The 21344-nt window shown below is 39.8% G+C and overlaps 1 protein-coding gene across 1 annotated transcript in view; it reads right to left on the bottom strand.

The window, feature by feature from the left end:
* Nucleotides 1-20084, bottom strand: part of LOC145418266 (uncharacterized) — a 481506-nt gene extending 461422 nt beyond the window's left edge. The window contains exons 1-2 of the mRNA XM_080286710.1: nucleotides 20072-20084; nucleotides 19407-19532 (exon numbers count right to left, since the gene is read on the bottom strand). Coding sequence (XP_080142836.1) covers nucleotides 19407-19532; nucleotides 20072-20084 — 139 coding nt within the window. The remainder of the gene's footprint in view (nucleotides 1-19406; nucleotides 19533-20071) is intronic.
* Between the last annotated feature and the right edge of the window lie 1260 nt (nucleotides 20085-21344).

Raw genomic sequence — 21344 nt, 5'->3', positions numbered from 1 at the left:
TCTCTCTTTACATATATATATGCTTTGGGGAAAGCGGTGGTTGAATCGGTACAGTCGGCCTGCAGTCCTAATGGACCCAGGTTTGAATCCCGGCTGGGGCAGGGAACAGTTTAAGGATCTGAATTCCATAAAAGCAGACTTTCCTGATATACCAGAAGACCCGCCAACATGTAAAAGTACCCCCGCAAATACAAATACATCAGTCCAGTATGAGACAGCCCTAACATGTATTCAGTATGGACGGTGGGTGTTAGCACCGAAGTGGTGATATGGGGAGGTGTAAGAGGACTACTGGACCCTGGGGCAGGCCATTGCCCCCGAGAAATAGGCCCTAAAGCCTGTTTGTTGTTTGTTACCGTAAGAGCAAAAACGATGCATGTAGTGCAAACTTTGTTAGAGCAAGGTACCGATTAAATGCTCTAACTTGAATAAAGCAATTTTCAGACCAATCGGGCCACCGGTTCCCGAGTTATGACTTATTTCTGGCCTTTTGTTTCAACTTTTGTAGTGCAGTGGATGGATTCGTCCATGGTCCGGAGTTTAAATTACCAGCATGACACAAGAAAGAAGAGTGGCGTGTTTCTTGTATTATCACTATCTCGCCTCTCCTTCCTCCCTCCTAATACTCCTAAAACTGTATAGTATAATGGTATAGTATAATCCATATTATAATGATCCGATTTCAGTATGTCTGTTGGTTTGTTGGTTTGTTTGTTACCATAACACAGCAAAAACGATGCTTGTAGCGCAAATTTTTGTTAGTGCAAGGTAAACCCACGAACAAAAGTTCGCCGACAGTTCCTGCCAGGCAAATGTTCTCCAAACACAGCCTATAGAGGTCGCAGTGCAGGTGCATCATAGCATGGGAGAAAGGAGGAGAGGAGAGGGGGAGCGGGAGAGAGGTAACAAGTTGGGAGGGAGAGGAAGGCAACAAGATAGAGAAGGGAGAGAGCCTGTGGCGATGGTAAATGGCACAATTCAAGTGTTTTATTATTATTATTATTATTATTATTATTATTATTATTATTATGTATGAGATAAATATAAGAAAGATGGACGTAATCCAGTGTTAGCTCTTATGAAACGGCTGACATATTTTGTATATTCCTGACTAATTACTGTATATACGATTTTTCTTGTGTGACGGAAGCACTAGTGATGCCCAAAGGCTAAAGGTTTGATAAAATCTAGCAACCCATAAACAACGGCTTGAATTTGATCCAGACAATCGAACAGGCCTCAAGAAAATCCCGATCGTCTAAGGTTAACCCCTTAACCGCGGGGCGTCACTTTCGTGATGCTCGGGCGCAATGGATCAGACCGCGGCGCGTCACTTTTGTGATTCTGTGTTATTTTGAATTATCCCGGTCTTTCATGTGGTGGTCTGTATCATCTATCAGTACTGCCAATGTCCAACACTAGTCAGCACTCCAAATCTCATCTGTACTTCCATCCATTGTTGACATTTTAGCAATTTTCCCCCCTTCCTGACTCCCCTCCCTACCTACCCTCCATTACCCTGTCCTCTCACCTCCCAGGCCGCGCTACGCTAAGCAAATCTCCCCCGGATTTTTCCACAGATTTCACCCATTGAAATAAGCCCTATGCCCTAAACTTATACAAAATAATATATACCAAAAAAAAAATAAGGTAAGTGATAGTGTTATACACCAGGAATTGGCTAATTATCACCTGACAACACCTCACGTGCATTCATTCGTTACATTACCACGGTAATTTCCCCTTTGAATTATGCCTTGTAATCTATGTCTGTAATAAAAATATATATCAGAAAGGAAGGGAGAAGCCTAAGTGACATTTACATTCACCTGGAACTACCTATTTCTTTATGTATTGCCGAGATTTTCTACCAATAATTTATTAGCATGTAAGTTAGCAGCTGTCAGCCTCAGTGTCATTGTCAACCCTTGCCTTCTCAGATAAGCCGCGGCACTTAGTTCCTTGTCCTCCGCTGTGGTCAAAACATGTCACACTCGCGCCCCGCCATTTCTACCGCTTCTGCACCCATTGCAAAGGGCCCCGTGACCTCTACACCCATAAAAAGTCGTGAGGGAAGCAGGAAAGGACTAAGTGACTCTGCAGTGGCACGTGAACTAGCAGAATTGTCTATGGTGATGATGGATAGTGATTCTGACCCTTCGGGTGAATCGTGTGATGAGCCGGGTAAGGAAATCGTGCCAGAAAGTGCTAGTACGAGTGCTTCAGTGTCGGAAGTTATCCCTAGCTCCAAGGGAAAGGAGCCGTTAGTGCAGCAAGGGAAGGAATTTGGGAAGGGAGTGAAAAGGCGGTGTGTTAGCCCCAGAACAATGGTCCCGCATGACCCAGCCCGCCATGAGTCCCAAGTTGATTCACCTCCCCGTTCCCCAAGCCCCACTTCACTCATTTCTTCCTCTTCGTCTGCTGAATTATCTCTGGAGTCTTCATCGTCGGAGTCACCACCAGCATCAACAGTGAAGGCAGGCGTAGAGGAAGAGGTAAATCCCGGACAAGTAAAAGTAGAGTTGGTACTAGAGTAAGGGCTGCTAGTGCTGTACGGCAACTCAGGGTCAGTGCGAGTGACCTTGAACGGGGTAAATCTGCCTCACAGCCACCCACCACCCTCACCCACCCTACACCACCACGACAGGGAATCCTGGACGCCTTCGCGTGGACGGAAGGGTCCGACTTTGTGCCTGAACATTTAGTTTTTGATAAGAGCTCCTCAGGAGTACAGCCTGCCTTCACTCTTGACGATAATGCTGAGTAAGTGGACTTCCTTTTGGCCTTCCTAGATGACGAAGTCATGCAGCACATATGTGATGAGACCAACAGGTATGAATCACAACGTGCTGCAAGTGGTACAGGTGCAGCCAATATGCAACAGTGGTCCATGCTGGGAGTGCAGGAGCTGTATGTGTTCTTTGCCATCATGCTTCTCATGCCACACTCAAAGAAGCATGACTTGGAAGAATACTGGTCCATGGACCGCCCCTTACTACCCTCACCCACCTTCAATAAGTACATGACCAGAGATCGTTTCCGGAACATCATGGGAAACCTGCACTTTGCCGACAACAATGTACCTTCCCAAACCGACCCACTCTGGAAGATCCGGGAGATTCTGAGCAGAATGAAGGATAAGTTTATGTCATTCTTCCACCCCTTGCAGAAGGATGTCATTGACGAATCCTTGGTTTTGTTCAGAGGACGTCTTCGGTTTGTACAGTACATTCCAAGCAAACGCCATCGCTTTAGAATCAAGTTCTTTGTACTGTGCGACTGTAAGACGGGGTACATCCTTGACTTCGTCATTTATTCAGCCAGCACTGTCGATCTGGATAAAACACACCCCATTGGCTTCTCAGGCTGTGTAGTGAAAGTGCTCCTTGAAAAGTATTTTGGTGGGAAACATGTGCTGTATACAGACAACTATTATACAGCACCGAAACTAGCCAAATACCTTTCAGAGCACGGCATTGGCTCCTACAGCACTGTCAAAAGTAATCGTGCCCACTTCCCTAAATTCACAGAGGCAGGAACCTCGCAGCGAGGAGACGTACACCTACGCAAGTCTGAGAAGATGCTGGCAATACGGTGGCATGACAAGAGGGTCGTGCACATGCTCACCACCGTACATAAGGGGGAAATGGCGAACCTGTGATGAAACCTGATGCTGTGTTAGACTACAATATCAACATGCGGCTGGTGGACAAGTCCGACATGATGATTGATGAGATCGACTGGCTCAGGAAGAATACTAGGTGGTACAGGAAAGTTTTTCTGCATCTCATAGATATGACGATGCTGAACGCCTTCATCCTGTACAAGATGAAGGACAAGCCACCCAAGTCCTTCTCCCTGAGGTTGTTCGCCAGGACTTGTGTCCAGCAGCTGCTGGAAGGATATGGTAGGGTGACAGCAGCAACTCCAAGGCGCCATCCAGTAACACTTCCCGACCGACTTGAGCAGAGGGCGTATATGGATCGGCACAGACTGGAGCTAATGCCTGCCACAGGTAAAAGGAAGGCTGCGATCCGCAGGTGTCAGGTGTGTGCACATACCACCCGATGCACACCTGAGCACAAACGCACCTCTTGGCAGTGCGCTGAGTGCCAGGTTCCCCTCTGTGTTACCTGCTTCTTTGATTATCACAGCCAGAAGCAGTTCTAAAAGTGCAAGTAGGAAAGGAGAGTAATGTGGAAATAATGTGTAAATAATGTGTAAATAATGTGTAAATAGCAAGTGAAAGCAATGGATGTTCAGTACATATGATTGAACAGTGTATTATAGTTTTATCTTACTGAAAGTGACAGTGACTAACTTTGTGTAAGTGAAATAGAAGGGTAAATATTGAAAATACAATAGAAAATGTAAATAGTAATGTAAGTAATTAGTAATATAAGAATATGAGTACAAGTACTTTATGTTATAACAGTGAAAGTGAATCCGTGGCTCTCTACGAATTTTACTGAATGAAAAATTGAATGACTTCAGTGACAATAAACTAATACTACTGAAGGAAACTTATGGAGAAAAACTCCAGATATATATAAGTGTGATATAGTAATAGAAATATAAAGTGTGAGGGGCTTTATGAATAATAAATGACAGAGTACCAAGAGCGAACTAGTGCAAGTGCGACGGTCATACGCGCTCGTAATTTTCATTGCTTTCACAGTGGGTTTTTTTTTTTTGGAGTATGGAGCCCAAACTACTTGAAAATCATAGAGTAGTGTTTATAGTGTTAATATCTGGCTGTGGTTATCATATTACGGGTTGTCGGGAAGTGTAAAGTGGAGACTTCGTTACCCAAATTCAGAGGTCTCCACAAGTCCTACGGTAACTGACGAAGGCTCAACAAACATTCCAGGAGAAAGCTGAAGGTATGTGCCATAAGCATATGTAATTTTAATATTCTAGGTCTAATTACTGATTTTTGGCAAATATTTTTTGAGAGTCTGTCGGAGCCCGAATAACCCCGCGGGACACGCAAAACATTGGTAAACATGCCCATGGTGTAGGGGTTAAGGAAGTAAGAAAATAATTTAATCGTGTCAGATAATGTGAAGGTAGACTGCGAGGGAGAAGGACGAAAACGAAGAGGCAAAGAGAGAGAGAGAGAGAGAGAGAGAGAGAGAGGGAGGGAGGGGTAACAAGGATTTAGCAAGTGAAAAAAGTAAAGGGAAATGCCTAGTTTGGTGGTAAGTATTTGGGAATAATATAATTGCATACTTCAGAAATGGGAGGGTGAAAGTTAGAAGAATAATTTTATTGTTGATAGACATAATGTATATTTGCTACTCCGATTGAAGGGGATTGGTTGATCACTTTGCAGCATGGCATCACTGTTAGTCGAATAGAGATAGTATACATGTGTGTAACATCAGTAACATAAAAATGCAGCACTGACCCTGCCTTTTTGTCATCATAATAATAAGGATTGTTATGTTTTATACCTTGTAAAGTTATTAGCATAAGTGTATTTATCAACTTCTTTCGTCTCTAAAGTATGTACAGTAATTGTATGATTCCCAGATACTTGCCACCAAACTAGGCATTACCCTTTATATATTTCACTTGCAAACGCCCCCCCCCCCTCTCTCTCTCTCTCTCTCTCTCTCTCTCTCTCTTCGTTTACGTCCTTCTGCCTCGCAGTCTACCTTCACATTACCTGACACGATTAAATTATTTTCTTACGTCCTTAACCTTAGACGATCGGGATTTTCTTGAGGCCTGTTTGATCGTCTGGATCAAATTCAAGCCGTTGTTTATGGGTTGCTAGACTTTATCAAACCTATAGCCTTTGGGCATCACTAGTGCTTCCGTCACACAAGAAAAATCGTGTATAATTAGTCAGGAAAATACAAAATATGTCCGCCGTTTCCTAAGAGCTAACGCTGGATTACGTCCATCTTATATTTATCCCATACATAATAATAATAAAAATAATAATAATAATAATAACAATAATAATAATAATAGTAGTAGTAGTAGTAGTAATAGTAGTAGTAGTAGTAATCAAACTCATCATCATCATCATCATCATCATCCGGACCTCCTTTTCCACTCAAGGGCAGGATGAGGAGTAGCAATGTCCAGACAGCCCAAAATTGCCCAATCTAATGGGCCACGCTTTCACTCACTCATCATTCTAGCTCTATCGGATACGCCAAAAACATTCACCACGTTCCGTAGCTTCACATAATCGTATCCAACAGAGTCAATCCAGACGCTGCCATGTTAAAAAGGTGTGCCAAAATCCCTGATCATGCACTTCTCCTCACAAAATTCATCCAGCCAGCTCGATCTCTTGTCAGGTCCCTAGCCTCACCGACTTCCAAACCTCTCTTCCTCACACATTCATCCACCATATCTCTCCACTTTCTCCTTGGCCTACCTCGCCTCATCCCTCCTTCGAATTCGCTCAGATATATCTTCATCACCACTCTATTCTTATCCATTCTCTCCACATGACCATACCATCTCAGTACACTCTCTTCAATTCTGGTGTCCACCGACTTCCTCACTCCGCATCTTTCACGAATCACATTATTTCGTATCCTATCCACCCTCTGTACTCCACATACATTCCTCAGCAGTCCCATCTCCACTGCTCTTACTCTTGACTTTTCATTTTCATGCCACACCATAGCCTCACATCCATATGTTAAAGTTGACACTAACACTCCTTCATGTAAGCCTCTTCCAGCTGCAACACTCTATCCTCTGTTTCTTATCAAGGCCTTCATTGCATCAGCTACTTTTCTTCCTTGTGTCACTCTACTTTCAACTTCTTTTGCACATTTTCCTCTCTTTTCTATCACCGTACCCAGGTATTTGAACTCTCTCATAATTCCAGTCTCTCTTCATTCACTGTAACATCGCACTGGGAGTGACCTTCTCTCTCAATAACCATCACTTTACCCTTTTCTACATTTACTCTCAAGGAATGATGCTTACAGACATCAGGAAAACTCTGTACTAGCCTACCAAGTTCTTGTCCGGTACTTGCAAGCAGTACTGCATCATCAGCATACAACAAATTTGAGATATTCCATCCATCACCATTCATTACCAATGCCATCCCTATCTCCATTACTCGTGTTTTCACTTCTCTCATCACCCCATCCATATATACATTGAACAACCATGGGGACATCACACAATCTTGTCGCACGCCCACACTGATCGTGAACCATTCACTTAGATGCCCATTAACCCTGACACATGCTTCACTACCATCATAAAAACTCTTGGCAGCACCTAGCAGCTTACCCTCTACACAGTACATGCGCAAAACTTTCCACAATCCTTCTCTGTCCACTTTGTCATATGCTTTTTCCAGATCCATGAATGCCATACACACCTTATGGTCCTTCTCACAAGCCTTCTCTACTATCTGTCTCACTGCAAATATTTGGTCCACACATCCTCTGCCACTCTTAAAGCCACCTTGTTCATCACTCACTAGGACTTCTGATATCTCTCTTACTTTATAATAATTTTTCCATATACCTTCCCTACCACACTCAGTAAGCTTATGCCAAGATAATTCTTGCACTCACTTCGTTCACCTTTATTTTTATACAGGGATACAATCACAGCCTTTTTCCACTCTGCAGGCACAGTTTCACTCATCCATGCCTTCTTACATATCTCCAACAAGCACTTCATTCCATTCTCTCCTCTACATTTAAGCATCTCTGCATACACCTCATCAACCCCAGCTGCTTTCCCACTTCTCAGCCACTTCACAGCATTCTTCACCTGTGCGAGTGTCACGTCTCCTGGCACTGCATTCCTTCTTTGCACACCCCCAAAACCAATCATGTTTACAGCTGCTCTGCTCCCTCTATCCCCATTCATCAGGCTTTCAAAATATTCTTTCCATCTGGTCCTTATTTCATCTCCATGGGTTAATAATTTACCACATGCATCCTTCACACCATCCCATTTCTTTCCTCTTTCACTTCTACATTTCCGCACCTCTTTCCAGAATAACCTTCTATTTTCAGAGTAGTTCGCATTCATTTTTCTTCCTAGATCATCATTTACCTCCTTCTTTTTCCTCTTCACTAGTCTCTTTATGTGCTTCTTGCTCTCAACATATTCAGTTATTTCAACTGAACACCTATCCTGTAACCACTTTAGCCAATTCTTCCTCTTTTCCTCCACCGCTCTCTTTACCTCCTCATCCCACCATGCCGTACATTTCTTCTTTGTTGTTACTCTTGCCACACCACACACAGCTTTAGCATTCCTAACTAAGCAATCCCTATATGCATTCCACAGTCTGTCCAGATCCATTTCATTCCATTTCAGTAATTCTAACTGGTCCTCTACTTTGGTCCTGAATTCATCTGCCATTTCTTTGATCTTCAGCTTCTCAACTTGCAGTCTTTCTCCCTGACTGCTCCTCTCTCTCTTGATCCACCTCACTCCTCTCAGCTTGATCTTGCGTACCACAATCATATGATCTGACAAACCTCCACATCGTCCTCTCACGGCCCTCGTATCAGCAACCATTCCCATCACTGACCTCCCTACGAGCACGTAATCAATCAGGCTTCTTTCAACACGATCTCTGTTTCCTCTTTACCATGTATATTCATGTGCATCTTTGTGTCTGAAATACGAGTTACAAACGCACAACCTCCTCTCCTGACACATATCCTTAAGTCTCTTCCCATTATAATTTTCTCCTGGTACTCCATGGCAACCCATTATGTTATCCTCAGGACCAGTGCCTACTCTTCCGCTCATAACCCCTATCACAATCACTTTATAGCTCCTGGGCATTTCTCCCACTACTTCACCCATCTCATAATAATGATAATAATAATAATAATAATAATAAAACACTAAAACACTTGATTTGTGCCATTTACCATCGTCACAGGCTCCCTCCCTCCCCTGTCTTGTTGTCTCCCTCTCCCTTCCAACTTGGTGCCTCCCTCTGCCTCCCCCTCTCCGTCTCCTCCCTTCTCCCGTACTATGATGCACCTGACCCCTATGGGCTATGTTTGTAAACCTATGCCAAGCAGGGACTGTTGGCGAACTTTTGCTTGTGGGTGTACCATTGAATTGTTCTAATTCGAGGAATACAACAATTTGCAGTCCAATCAGCCTGCCGGTTCTGGAGGTATGACTCAATTCTGAAGACAGGAAGTGATTTGACATCGATCAGAGGCCGCTAAAGGTTGCCTCTCAGCATATATATATATATATATATATATATATATATATATATATATATATATATATATATATATATATATATATATATATGTATGTATATATATATATATATATATATATATATATATATATGTATGTATATATATATATATATATATATATATATATATATATATATATATATATATATATATATATATATATATATATATATATATATATATATATGTTTGTATGCATATGCTGGTAAATTTTGCTGAAATGTATAACATGAGAATAATGAACACATTATGTCCACAAAAGAACAGGGAGAAAGTGGACCTGGAGAAGCCCAAATGGAAAGACAAAGAATGAAATCGACTTCATTATAGCAGATAAGAATAACACGATCACAAACATCACAGTTATCAACAAAGTAAATATAGGTAGTGATCACAGAATGGTGGGTTGCACACCCAGATTCAATTTCAGAAATGAAAGAAAGAAGGTGAACAAAGATAAAAAGATATGCCCAATAATAGTAAACGAAAACAAAGCAGCCTTTCAGTTGGAAATAAGGAACAGATTTCAGGCTCTAAGTAATGCTGAGTGTGACAATGATGAGCTGAATGACAGACTAACAAAAGTGCTAAGAGAATCAGCAGAGGTAGTAGGAAAACCTAATACAACCAAAGCCAAGAAATATTCAGAAAAGACACTCAAGCTTTTGAAATACCGAAAGGAAGTGAAAGAAAAAAACAAAGAAAGATGAAATAGAACGAGCGGAATTCAATAAGCTCATCAACAAAAGACAAAGAGAAGAAATAAGAAAGAGAAACATGGATCAGATCAAAGAAACCATCAAAAATGGAAAAAGTCTGAAACAGGTCCGAAGTAAAATGGCACTAGGAAAGCAACAAATGACATCACTGAAAAAAAATATATATAAAATAATCGGTGAAATCATTGAATGCAGAGATAAGCTGGTGAAGAGAGTTGAAAAATTTTACAAAGAACTGTATGCCTCAAAGATAGTAGTAACAATAGCTAACTTTTCAGTTTATATAAGTGAAATACCTGAGGGAACACCAGACGAAGTAAATATTTGCCTTAAAAATATGAAAAGAGGGAAGGCTCCGAGAGAAGAAGGAATAGTAACAGATTTACCGTTGGATGCAGGAGTAGAAGTGCAAATTAGGCTTGCTCACTTATTTACCCAGTGTATAAAACAGAAGAAAATTCCCAAAACTTGGTATAATGCAATAGTTATTTTACTCTACAAAAAAAAGGGGACTCAAAAGATCTTAGTAACTATCGACCCTTTAGCTTATTATCAGTCATTTACAAACTCATCACTAAAGTCCTTACGAACAAAATAACAACAATTTTGGAGGAAAACCAACCTCGTGAACGGGCAGGATTCCGAAGCGGGTATTCGACCATTGATCATCTACACACAATGAATCAGCTAATTGAGAAAACTACAGAGTATGATAATCCAAAGTGCTTAGGTTTTGTTGATTAAGAAAAGGCTTTTGATTCAGTGGAGCACATGGCAAGCAGAAATTCATTGCGGGAACAAGGAGTGAATGTAAAACTGCTCGAAAACATATATAAAGAGGGAACTGCTGCAGTTAAATTACATAAGGACTTGGAAAAAATTGGGATTGAGAAGGGCGTGGGTCAGGGAGATATAATTTCACCAAAATTATTTACAGCATGCCTAGAAAGTATTTTAAGAAAGCTAGACTGGGAAAACAAAGAAGTGAACATAGATGGAGAAAAACTAAACCATATAATATTTGTAGATGGCATTGACCTAATCTCAGAAACAGCGGAGGCATTGCAAGATACAGGTATGTTAAATGACCTGAACAGAGAAAGTCTGAAAGTAGGACTGAAGATGAACCGAAGTAAAACTAAAGTAATGTTTAATCCACAAACACCAAAGAGCGTCATCAGAATATGCGATGAAATTCTTGAGGAAGTCGAGGAGTACAACTACTTGGGACAAGTACTAAAATTAACAAAAGATCATGATAACGAAATAAAAAGATGCATTACAATTGGATGGAAAGCTTTCGGTAAACATAGAGACATTATGAAAAGTAGCTTGCCAGTTTGTATGAAACGAAAAGTATATAACGAATGTATAACTCCAGCAATGACGTACGGTTGTGAGACCTGGACACTGACAAAATAAATGGAAAATAAATTAATCCATTCTCAGACATATATAAAGAGGGATAGAGGGAGGCGGTGGCTCAGTCGGTAGAGAGATGGCCTGCAGTCCTACCGGACCCAGGTTCAAATCCCTGCTGGGGCAGGGATCAGTTTAAGGATTTGAATTTAATAAAAACAGACTTTACTGATCTACCAGAAGACCCGCCGACATGTCGTAAAAACACCCCTGCTAATACCAATACACCAGTCCTATATGAGACAGCCCTAGCATGTATTCAATATGGATGGTGGGTGTTAGCGCCGAAGTGGTGACATGTAGAGGTGTATGGTATGTAGGAGGACTACTGGGCCTTGGGAGCAAGCTGTGAAGCCTATGCCCTGAGTCGGACACATTAAAAATAAAAAAAAATAAAAAAATAAAAAAGACCAAAGGAAAGGTCGATGTTGGGAATATCTTTAAGAGACAGGAAAAGATCAACTTGGGTTGGAGAGCAGACTAAAGTCAAAGATATTATAAAAGTTATACAAGAACAGAAATGGAGGTGGGCAGGCCATATAGCAAGAATAAGGGATAATCGATGGAGCAAGAGGCTTACTGACTGGACAGCAATAGATTGTAAGCGTAGCAGAAAAAGGCCAGACAGGAATTGAAGAGATGAGATAGAGAAATTTGCAGGGAAAATGTGGCAAAGATTGTCTCAAGGAATTCGTGGAAAAGGCTGGGGGGAGGCCTTTGTTCATCAGTGGACAAGTTATGGCTGCTGCCGATGATGATGATGATGATGATGATGAGATATATATATATATATACATATATATATATATATATATATATATATATATATATATATATATATATATATATATGCAGAGAGAGAGAGAGAGAGAGAGGGAGGGGAGGTTCCCACTGCTACCTGGCACGTCCCCAGGAGGCTGATAGAGGAAGGCCTTGCAGATCTAAGGGGTACCAGCATTGCCTTGCAGATATACAAGGTACCATCTTAGACGGCATAAATCATGGGACTCCCTATAGATACATAAAGCTCCACTGAATATACTGAATAATTTGACCAAAAAATTACATCTCACCACAAACTATGTGGCTGGAAGGTGAGATTCTTCCCCAGTGTACCCCCAACCAAAACATGACTTCTACTTTTAAAGATTTCATGGGCATACCTGTTGGATCATCGTCTACTAAAGGTCCAATTGCACTCCTCCTGGGCTTTTATGAACAGTGTGCCACCGAAAGTGAGTAGGCACTGTCTCGGCAAGAAATATTAGACCAGTACAATAAAGAGAAATGAAGCCCATGAATTTCATCACATACTGTGTAAGAAGCCTCGCAGATTACACACTTGATACCTTAATTACTGAAATGGAAAACATTAGATGGGATATTGTAGGTCTGAGTGAGATCCATAGAAAATATGCAAAATGATTTCGGCTCCGAGACAGCAATCACCTACTATACTACAATGGAAGGCAAAAAGAAAGAGTTAGTGGTGTAGGATTTCTAATTAACAGAATTCTTTCATAGAACATTGTTCAATTCAGCGGTGTGTCTGACAGAGTAGCATGGATTGCAATTAGACTAGACAAAAGATACACCATGAAAGCAACACGAGAACATGTATCAACTTCTCAAAGCTCAGATGAAGGAATAAATATTCTATGACGTCATTTTCCAGATTATGAATTGAGAAAAGAATCGACATACTAAAGTCATGGGAGACTTCAATGCAAAGCATGGCAAATCGGAAAATGGAGAAGCATGTATGGAAAAATTCGGAGTGGGAGAAAGAATTACAGCAGGTGAAATGGTGGTAAACTTTGTTGAAATATATAAGAATAATGAACACATTCTTTCACAAAACAACAAAGGGAAAATGAACCAGGCGAAGTCGAAATCAAGAAACAAAGAATGAAATTGTCTCTGTTATAATTATAGCTCATAAGAAAAAAACACGATCAAAAATGTCACACCTATGAACACAGTAAATATAGGAAGTGACCACAGAATGGTGGGTTGCACAGCCAGATTCAATTTCAGAAGTGAAAGAAAGAAGCTGATTAAAAATAAAAAGATATGCCCAATAAAAGTAAGTGAAAACAAAGCAGCCTTTCAGTTAGAAATAACGAACAGCTTTCAGGCTCTAAGTTATGCTGAGTGTGACAACTGATGAGTTGAATGACAGACTAACAAAAATGCTATCCGTGGAGGTAGTAGGGAATGCTAATACAACCAAAGCCATGAAGAAATAAAAAATGACCCTCGAGCTCATGAAAAGAAGAAAGATGTCAATAAAAAGGAAGAAAGATGAAAAAGGAAGGTCAGAAAAGAAAAATAATTTTACCAACAAGATGCTGAGAGAAGAAAAAAGAGAAACATGGATCAGATCAAAGAAACCATCAAAAAGGAAAAAGTCTGAAACAGGACTGAAGTACAATGGCAATTGGAAACCAACAAATTGTATCACTGAAAGACAAAAACGACGGTCATTAAATGCAGAGGTAGGACTGTGAATAGAGTTGAAGAATTTAACAAAGAATTTTTTGCATCAAAGATAATAGTACCAATAGCCAACTGATAATTTATCTGATAATTTACCAATATGCTGGGAATCGAACCACGGACTCTCAGGTGAGAGCCAGGCAGCATACCACTACACCACGACCAGGTAAAAGTTTACTCACGTTGTCATAATTTTGTAACCAATGTCCCTCCGCCCCCACTGTGGGCATCGAGAGGATGAGTTAACCCTCTGGCACTCAGGCAAGTAGATGCTTTTAATCTATCCCAGGTTTCTCTCTTCATTCTGACTTGCCGTAAGTGCTTGGGATAGATTAAAAGCATCTACTTGCCCGAGTGCCAGGGGGTTAACTCATCCTCTTGATGCCCACAGTGGGGGCGGAGGGACGTTGGTTACAAAATTATGACAACGTGAGTTAACTTTTACCCGGTCGTGGTGTAGTGGTATGCTGCCTGGCTCTCACCTGAGAGTCCCTGGTTCGATTCCCGGCACATTGGTAAATTGTCAGATGATTTTTCCTGTGTACAGTACAGGTTTCTCTCTTCACCAATAGCCAACTTATCAGTTGACACAAGTGATATACAAGAGGTAACACCAGATGAAGTAAATACTAATTAGAAGTATGAAAAGAGGGAAGGTCCTAGGAAAGGATAAAATAGTAGCAGATTTTCTGTCAGATGCAGGAGTGGAAGTACAGACGAGGCTCACCCACTTATTTACTCAGTGTATAAAGAAGAAAATTCCCAAAATATGGTGTAATAGAATAAATAATTTGCTTTGGTACAAAAGCGACTCAAAACGTCTTTGTAACAAATGACCTCTTAGCTTATTACTAGATATTTTCAAACTCTTCACTAAAATCCTCATGAACAAAATAACAACAAAAATGGAATTAAGCCAAGCTCGTGAGTAGGAAGGATTCCGAAGCAGGTATTAGACTACTGATCATTTACAGAAAATGAATAAGCTAATTGAGAAAACTACGGGATATAACAAACCACTGTACTTAGGTTTTACTGATTACTAAGAAGCTTTTGACTGAGTGGAGCACATAGCAATTATAAATTAATTACCGGAACAAGGCGTAGAGGAAAACATCTGTAAAACTGCTCGAAAACATATATAAAGAGGGAGTTGCTACAGTTTAATTACATAAAGACTTGAAAACAAAAAATTACATTGTGAAGGCTCTGTGTCAAGGAGATACAATTTCACTAAAATTATTTGCGTGCATATTTTTAGAAAACTGGACTGGGAGAACAAAGGAATAAGCATAGATGGTGACAAGCTGAGGTGACAAGCTGAACCATTTAAGATTTGCAGATGACACTGTCTTAATCTCAGAAACAAAAGAGACATTGCAAGAAATGTTAAATAAAGAAAGGCTCAAAGAAAGGTTAAAGATGAACCGAAGTTAATACACCAAAGAGCGTCATCAGAATAAGCAAAGAAATTCTTGAAGAAGTAGATGAGTACAGTTACTTGAAGCCATTACTATAACTAACAAAAAAAAGAAAAGAAAAACATGAGAGAAATAAAAAAGTAGCATTGATTTGGATGGAAAGCTTTCGGATATCACTGAGACATCATGAAAGGTAGCTTGCTAGTATGTAAGAAACGAAAATTATTTAACGAATGTATAATCCCAGCTATAACGTACGGTTGTGGCACCTAAAAACTGGCAAAATCGACGGAAAATCAACTAATCCGTTCTCAAAGAGCAATGGAAAGGTCAGCGTTGGGAATTTTTTTAAGAGACAGAAGATCATCTTAGGTGAGAGAGCAGACAAAGACATCACAAAAATTAAAAAGAAAAAAAAAAGAAATGGAGTTGGACAGGTCATGTTGCAAGAACAAGGGAAAACCGATGGAGCAAAAGGCTGGCTGGCTGAATACAGGAGACTGTAAGAGCAGCAGAAAAAATAGACAGGAGGTGGAGAAACGGGATATAGAACTTTACAGTCATAACTTGACAGAGACTGACTCAATCAACAATTCGTGAAGAAGGTTGGGGGAGGTCTTTTGTTCAGCAGAGGATTTGCAATGGCTGATAATATAGATAGACAGATATAGATAGATAGATAGATAGATAATAGGTAATATTAGGCAGGTCGTGCGGTAGATGGCTGTACCATGCACCGCACCACAACTGTCAGAGACAATTAATCTCTGCCGAACTGCAGACCTCATATTAGGCACAATGAAGGTCTGCACGGGCCACGCTGCATGCATCATATGACACACAGTTTACATTGGTTGTAAGAGAGTGAATCAAGGGATATATACTACCTTGCAAAGAATCAGCCCGACAAGGGTTAAATGCTGAACGGATTTGTGTATATCGTTGTAAAGCCTATGGAAAAGTATATAATGGATAACATCTAACTTATCTTCCACAGCACCCATGGAAAAGTATATAATGGATAACACCTAAATGATCTTCCACAGCACCCATCACCATAATGTTAAAAAAATGCTACAAATTATTTAAACCTACCAAAACTGAGGTATTTCAGAGATTACTAAAGCTACAGTGGACTTACGTGCAGGTCGGAAAGCTAATGGAAGTCATTGTCTGTTTTCAGTATCCACCAATATACTACTGAACTGAGCCGAAATGTGTCAACCTGATTACATAAATTTAGGTGGGTGTGTGATGGGTCATGCTTTGGCATAAGGGTCAAAATCGCTAAGCTGATTGAATGCACATTCTGAATTATGAGGGATAATTTCGAATTCTGCATCAGTATCTGGCAAGCGACATGACACTCTTCTTTTTGTTAAAATAGCATCAACAAGATCACTCGTCCAAACACGTTCTAAACTTTAAAGTGTGGACGTCTATAACTGCTTGTAGGTGGTTATAAAGAATATGTTTGCAAAAAAAATTTCAGTTAACCTTACATATAATTCCAGTTAATTACTATTTGCTTTCTTAAAACACACACACACACACACACACACACACACACACACGCCGTGCGCGAGTACGCACTTCAGGGGATACATAGTCTAACCCTAAGACGCATCTAAACATAATATTTACTTTAATTGAATGGCCACATAGATATGATGTGAAGCATTTTATTCAGCTACAAAGAACACTTTTACATATTCTGATAGGACTTATTTTCTATGTACTCTGAAAACTTCGAATTTTACGCATCATGCACTTTATTTGTACTGAAATCCCGCTCCCACATACAACCTTCAGGTATTCTTGTAGTGCCAGTAAGTTAGGTCAAGATGTAATATAAATATAACCTAGATGTAAGATGGGTGTAATTTAGTAATTAAGAACAACTTAGTATAAGTGTGGATAACTATAATCTAGTATAAGTGTAATATAAGTATAAGTGCATTTTTTTTTTACATTGTAAAAATAAGAAAGAAGTGATCATCTATGTATTACTTCGCATTAAGTATTAAATCAGTTGACCAAACCTCCCCTACCTCTCCACACTCCCCCCCTCCCCCCGCCCTTCATAAAACAAGCTGGTAGCAGAGTTTGGCGAACATTTAAATTAGCCGAGACTTCATGGGCTTCCGTTTGAGCAAATTCAAAGATATCATTCAGTCCTAATTCATTTCAATAATAGAGACATTAATTGAGATGGATCAGAAAGGGAGAAGCAGTTCATAATAACCTATGTGATTTTAATCTCGAGTTCTGGTCGTTGTGCGCATTACCAAGCCAAGCTTAACTGACATAATAACGTCCGAATATCATGACGGAAACTTAATATCATGTGATGAGAACATTATTGATAATACTCAAATTTTCACCATCGTCGTGTAATCTTTGTGAGACACTGTAAGCTCTAAAAAGGTCAATCCCCAAAAGAGTGATACGAGACATGCTTAGTCCTGTAATAACTGTAACCGGAAGTTGACATCCTCGAATGCAATCGGACCATTATCCGAGTTTATATAAGATGAGGCAGACAGTGACTGCGTGACTATACCATCATCTCTCGTCAGATCCGCAGGTTAGTGATAAAGCCCTTATAATCTCCCCCCTCCGTTGTTTTCACATTGAGAGTTACAGAGAATAGAATGATTAATAGTGTGCTCAGTAGCAAAATCCTTGTGTGATTATACCATCATCTCTCATCCGATCCGCAAATCTTAACATCAATCAAGTCGTAACCTGACAAACACGTCACCACACTTACATACTCTCCATACCCCCCCCCCCATTTGTTGTGTTAGGCAAAAATCTAAATAACTGTACATTAACCTAAGTTGGGGAGTTTTCTGTATTATAAATCATAAGGGAAATAGTGTAATCAAAAGGGATTTACTGGGACAACAAAAATTGTATGCTAATTATCGGAAGATTTGTAATTAGTCTGGTCATTTTGGGTTTTATTGTTCATTGTACTGAGTGTTATGATTAGGTCTGAACATTGGTTGAAAGTTCTATTGTTGGGAAGGTGCAGAGTGTATTATTGAGAAAGTGGCATTTACTGTAATATTGTTTAGAATCGTCCCTCCTCGAGACCTCCAGTGACCAGGGAATACGACGTCCAATTATAACCAACCTAGTAATTCTGATTCAAGTATTGTTAGAACAATGGTAACTAGGGAAGTGAGTCAATGGATTTAAACATTCTTGGATATGATTAAAATCAATACATTTCAAAAATCGGGTTTTCCAACTACTTTCCCTTTTTAGGATGTTGGCGGCCCGCAAGTTGTACCTGGGAGACAAACTCGTGACCCTGAGCCTATCTAAACTCACGCTACCCTAATCAGTGTTAACTTCGGATCCTAACGGTTGGGACTAAGTCGGGTAAATCACTGGTATCTATTTTCGAAGTAAGGGGACTAAATCACACCAGTTGATTTGGATTTATACTACAATAGGCTCGGTACTTTAATGGCAGCCAGGTTGGTAAGTTAAAAGAGCTTTTCTCAAGGTCAATACATTGGTGGCTTAGCCATAAAGAAGATCACGCTACCACATCGCCCATCCTCCATAATCTCTAATAAAACCTTAACAGTACACGGGTGTCAATAACGGTTTGATATATAATAAATTTCCAGCAATACTCTGGTGATCAGCGGTGATATATATAAAAATATATATATATATATATATATATATATATATATATATATATATATATATATATCCTTACCAATACAGTGGTGGTATATATAAAAATCCTTAGCGTTACGCTGGTGGCACGTAATAAAATTCAAATTCATTCTGAATGTTTCTAAACACTATTATGATATATATATTAGAAGAAGAAGAATTAGGTTAAGGTAAACTGATTACTCGTGGGCCACTGTGCCAGAATCTCTCTTTATACTAAGTCCCCAAGAACACTAGACGCAGTTGATGTACCATCCTTGTCCCCAGATATACAGGTGGTTCATAAATAATATCTTTCCGCTGGAGGATTTCACATGTGTTGCGGGGATGGTTCAGTCAGCATTGTCAATGTCTATCGTCCATTATTTATTCATTTCCTAGTTGCACCTCCTCATTCATGCCCACACCAGCAGACTGAGCCGTCCCTGCAACACTAGAGGTGAGTTTCCTGTATTGCTGGATGATGAAGAAGAAACACACTTTGTCCATCAGCCTGACAGGCTTAAAATTATTCTGGATTGATATTGATGTTCCTGAATACACAAATGAATTTATACAGGACATCGTAGTACTGGGTAAGAAGGATAAATGGAAAACAACTTTGTCCACCAGTCTGGCCGGCCTGAAAGCTGAACTGAATAATTTGGAGGAACTAAGAATATACTAATAGAGGACAACACCGTACTGTAGATTATAAGGCAAACAAATTAGCAAAAGAAAATGTGCAGTCAGTCCAAACTTCGACCACCCAAACTTAGTCCAGTGTTTGCCGTGGTGGAGTAGATGGTTCAGTGACTCCCTAATTACCCCTGAACTTCAATGTAGTTCGTAATAGGACCTAATTACTGAGTTTTACAAATTAAATCGGTTTGCGTTTCAAGTTGCGAAGCTTATTTTCATTTATTTACAGTTCCCGCACCCTCTTTGTTGTGTTGTCTCTGGGCAAGTTTTCAAAGGGCTGGTAACATGAAAGGGAGAGATCGCTTTGCGTTACTATTTTGTTTGACTAAAAATGTGTGTGTGTGTGTGTGTGTGTGTGTGTGTGTGTGTGTGTGTGTGTGTGTGTGCTTACCTGTATTTACCATTTTGTAGTTTTATATAAATGCGCCTAAATTCGTGATGTCCCCTCTATTTAGTTATTTTATTTATTTATTTATTTATATTCTTTGGGGGAGGGGTGGAGTGGTATTTAATCATAAAACTGTGAATATTTCTGGATCACACCACTTTTACTAGTCAGGAGGTTTACTTTTCTATCTGTCTTAAAAAATATCTTGCTTACTTTCCTATCCAGTTCTTTTTTTACTGTGCCCTCTTATACTTCCCACTGCAGGCGGGATGAATCATCCTCAGTTATTCCATCCTTAACGATACCCACACTTATATAACATAATCATGTCGTTGCGTTGTCTTTCTGAGATGGTCAGATTTCGTCTCTCTTCTCGTTTAGGGTAACAACACAGTCTCAGTCTCTGCACTCACCTTGTGGCTTCTTTCTTTTTTTTTACTTTATCAATAATTTTTTTTCAAGGGGGGCTCCATTCCACTGCACTGTTCTCCATGACGGTTCTTGTGAATGTCATGATCCTCTTTTTCATCATTGTTTCATTATTCTTAGTAATTAAATGCCACTCTTATTTTTGACAGTAGGTCATAATCACTTCTTACTTTTTAAGTATAGTGATCTGGTGACATCACTGAATTCATTATTATTATTAGGTCCTTTTCCTTCAGTGACTTCTCAAGCCCTAGTCCTCCCGTCATATATTCTTGACATGGCTGTCGATAACTTTCACGTGTCTTCATGACATGACACTTGTCAGCACTGAACCCCCGTTGCCATATCTGCAATCATTATAACACTTTATTATATCATCATGAACACCTAAGCAAAATCGGTAGAGTTAACCTGCATTCCTAATGGACCCAGGTTCAAATCCTGCTGAGGCAGAGTACTGTTTAAACATTTGAATTTCATTAAAGCAGACTTTAATGATCTACCAGAAGCCCCGCCGAAAATTATATATATATATATATATATATATATATATATATATTATATTTTCATCTATGTACAGTATCTATCACCATTCTCTCTCTCTCTCTCTCTCTCTCGAGATATATTATATATATATCTATATATATATATATATATATATATATATATATACAGGAGAAGAGCAGTTTGGGTACAGGAAGGACAGAAGCACGTCGGACCCGGTATTTGTACTCAGAATGGTGATGGAAAAATGCTGGGAGTATAACAAGGACCTATATGTTGCCTTTATTGACCTGTCAAAGGCTTTTGACTCAATTCCTAGGAAAAAGCTTTGGAAGTGTCTTGT

Source organism: Coenobita brevimanus, chromosome 113, assembly GCF_032717465.1.
Source record: "Coenobita brevimanus isolate Jiangsu-jjx chromosome 113, ASM3271746v2, whole genome shotgun sequence".
Classification (NCBI taxonomy): Eukaryota; Metazoa; Arthropoda; class Malacostraca; order Decapoda; family Coenobitidae; genus Coenobita; species Coenobita brevimanus.
This window is presented reverse-complemented; position numbering and strand designations above follow the sequence as displayed.